Source organism: Austrofundulus limnaeus, unplaced genomic scaffold (genome assembly GCF_001266775.1).
Source record: "Austrofundulus limnaeus strain Quisiro unplaced genomic scaffold, Austrofundulus_limnaeus-1.0 Scaffold0, whole genome shotgun sequence".
Taxonomy (NCBI): Eukaryota; Metazoa; Chordata; class Actinopteri; order Cyprinodontiformes; family Rivulidae; genus Austrofundulus; species Austrofundulus limnaeus.
In genome coordinates, this window is record NW_013952402.1 from 128,457 (window position 1) to 131,522 (window position 3,066).

A 3,066-nucleotide genomic window follows, 5' to 3' on the forward strand; every position below is an offset into this window, starting at 1 on the left:
GTGTGTGTGTGTGTGTGTGTGTGTGTGTGTGTGTGTGTGTGTGCGCGCGCTTCATCCCCCTCCCTGCTGCTCTGTTTTCCTTCACTCCTTCTGAATGAATCTTAACAAGTGAAACAGTTGCTAAAGCAGGTTTGCGCGCCACACTGGACCCTCTGAGCAGGTCCTGGACCCGACATGTGACCAGACTCCAAAAGACTAGAAAGCAGAGGACTGATAAGGTAGACGAATAACCACTGGTTGATCTTTCCAGTCACAGCTCAGGCAGAGACGGGCAGCGCTGCCAGGGGGGAGGAGGAGGCAGGAAACAGCTGGGCTTCCTTCCATGGGGGGGGGGACGCGTTGACCAGTTCAACAGGCAGATACAGACGTGACCTGCTCGTTTCCCCGAGGCAGGCTGATACTGCCAGGAGAGATTTATTTAACCCATCCATCAACAGAAATTCATCTGCTCCTGTTGGTTTTATAACTTGTTGCTTCATTTAGAGAACTCTGACACTTCATGCATAATATGAAGCAGTTAGTCTGATTGTGTTTTTAGGTAAATATCATAAAAACATTTTTATTTAATAGCTTAATTTGTTCTTTCTTCAGTTCCAGGGCTACAGCCACAAATGTCTAGGCCAAACAGTGCCATTAACAATGTTAATAAGTGATCCAAATCATCTTCATTTCAAAAAGCATACATCAGTAAAAGAAATCATCTAACCTCCCATTTACACTGCGTCCGCTCCRACCTCCACAGTAAAAACGCACCCATTATAATTGATGAGAGCATTTACACTGTGTCTGCATCGCGGCCATCAGCCAAAATTACATCCAATCTGGTGGATCAAGTGTGGCGTCAACATATAAAGATAACATCACACCAACAGGAAAAGGAACGAGCACAACATCCGTATTTTCAAAATAATTCAAAGGCAGACTACATTTAGTCAAAATTCTAACTACATTCATAAATATAAATATATTTATATATTTATACATACATGCTGTCAAAATGTATCATTCTTTTTGGGAAGCAGATGACAACATGCAGCATACATGGAAATCATGGTTTTATTTTGAAAAACAGACTAAAACAGAGACAAGAACGATGCAGCTTCAGCTGTTGTTTCCAGTCCATCTCCCACACAATAAATTAATTTGGTCAGACTTCCACATTTATCACTGGATTATTGCACGATCTCACATTTCCTTTGCATTCTTCTCAGACATCCTCTGTGCTTCAGAAGTTACCAGAAAAAAGGCTGGAAGGCTACTTAAAAACAGAAACWATTCCTAAAGATATTTGTAATGGCTGCACTCAGAYTCTGTTCTGCATACCTTGGAATATAAAAGCAGTTTTGTTCACAGAAAGGTCATCAGCTCTGAGTAAGCTGTGTTCCCCTCAACGTTTTTTATACGCATTTTGAAAGATCACATTAGAAAATCCTCAATTTAGCAAAAAAGTTTTTACGCTCACTCGAAGTTTTTGAATTTTCTGAAAAAGAGTTAATGCTTCATATTTTTTTGTTTTTAATACAATCAAATTCTAAACAAAGCTGCTCTCATTCTCACCATTTTTTGTTTTTGTTGTCAGAAAGAAAAGAAAACATCTGAGGGTCTGACAGAAAGTTTCTCATTTAGGTCGTGGTTCTGATGTTTATGATCTGTTTTAATAAAGTTCTGAAAAAAGATCCTGATAAAACATTAACTTTTGGCCTTTGTTGAATGAACAGAAAGAAAAAGAAATGCCAGGAAGTCTTATAGATTTTTTTTAAAGCTGCTACCAGTGCATGTTTTCTTCTTCCCTTCTGCCTTGCACAATGTGTTTTGGACTCTGCTGGAGCACGCTGCTGTGGTGTATAATAAAAACACAGGTATAAATCATCAGTGAGCCTTTGTTTGGTTCAAGTTAAGTTTAGATTGAGAAGAAAGGAATGGACTTGCAGTGATGACAGTTTGTGCATTCACAGTTTGGGGTTTTTAATCTCTGAATCTGTCCTTTTGTTTTTTTAGTGACAATTAGCTGCAGCGAGAGAAAGAGTCATCCATCAGAAGCTCTTCAGATGCTGTCCTCCGCCCGCCTCAGCCTCAGGAGTCTGACCACTAAAGCTAAGGTGCGTCAAAACAGTGGAACATTTATTAGATTCATTGTTACAAACTCTTCTCTCATGTCCTGCATCTTTTTTTTTTCCAGCAAATGCACACAGATGTRGCCACAGGTCAGGTCCATGCTGAGCTGCAGGATGGCGTCGCTGCTCTGGAGCGGCTCATCGCCGAGCTGCAGGAGCTGAGCGGGAAGCTGCGCAACCAATCCCAGTGACCCCACCCAGAAACCCCTGTTCTCACTTACATGTTGACTCTCCATCAGTCCTAAGCATATCTGTAATCATGAAGTTTTTTATATTTACAATAAAATATCAACAATAACTGTAAAACATCAAGAAGTAAAATATCTTAACAGTTAAATGCTGCTTTTTGGATTATTAATTTTTTTTGTTATTGTTTATTTTGGAAGTTGAATTTTATTGGAGTCATTAAACAACCTTCATGTTAGACTCAGTCCAACAGTTTTTATCGTACAACCCTGACTCCAAAGAAGTTGGGACAGTGTATAAAATGCAATTATTTGCAAATCTAAAACACAAATTTTATTCTCAACAGARCACAGTAAAGAAAATGTTTGATCTGTGAAATAATACTTTAAAGGGAGAAAAATGTCATCTTCAGTTGTGTGGCAACAATACGTCAGAAATAGGTGTGAACAGAAGCAGCTATAGATTCTCAAAGTAAGTTGTACCTATAAGAAACAGAAGGAGGAGCATTTTGCAGCTAATTAGTTTAAAATGCATTTTTTTATGCCCAGTCCTCTTACTGACCTGCTGCCTATTAGAGAAACTCAGTCAGAAGGAAAAAGGGGGCAGAGGTTTACCTGTCAGAGAAAAAAATGATCTAAAAATTGTAGAAAATTTTTCAGAATAATARTCCTTGCTGAAAACTGGGAAGACTGAGCATTCCATCACCTACAGATCATAATCGCATCAAAAGATTTCAAGAATTTGAGTGAATTTGTAGAAAGGACAA

The 3,066-nt window shown here is 39.0% G+C and overlaps 1 protein-coding gene across 1 annotated transcript in view; it reads left to right on the forward strand.

The window, feature by feature from the left end:
• Nucleotides 1-2,451, forward strand: part of LOC106513233 (tetratricopeptide repeat protein 27) — a gene marked incomplete at its 5' end in the record, with an annotated part of 90,006 nt that extends 87,555 nt beyond the window's left edge. Inside the window, 2 exon segments of the mRNA XM_014001989.1 lie at nucleotides 1,999-2,099; nucleotides 2,180-2,451. Of these exon segments, the coding sequence (XP_013857443.1) occupies nucleotides 1,999-2,099; nucleotides 2,180-2,305 (227 nt within the window).
• Nucleotides 2,452-3,066: the final 615 nt, after the last annotated feature.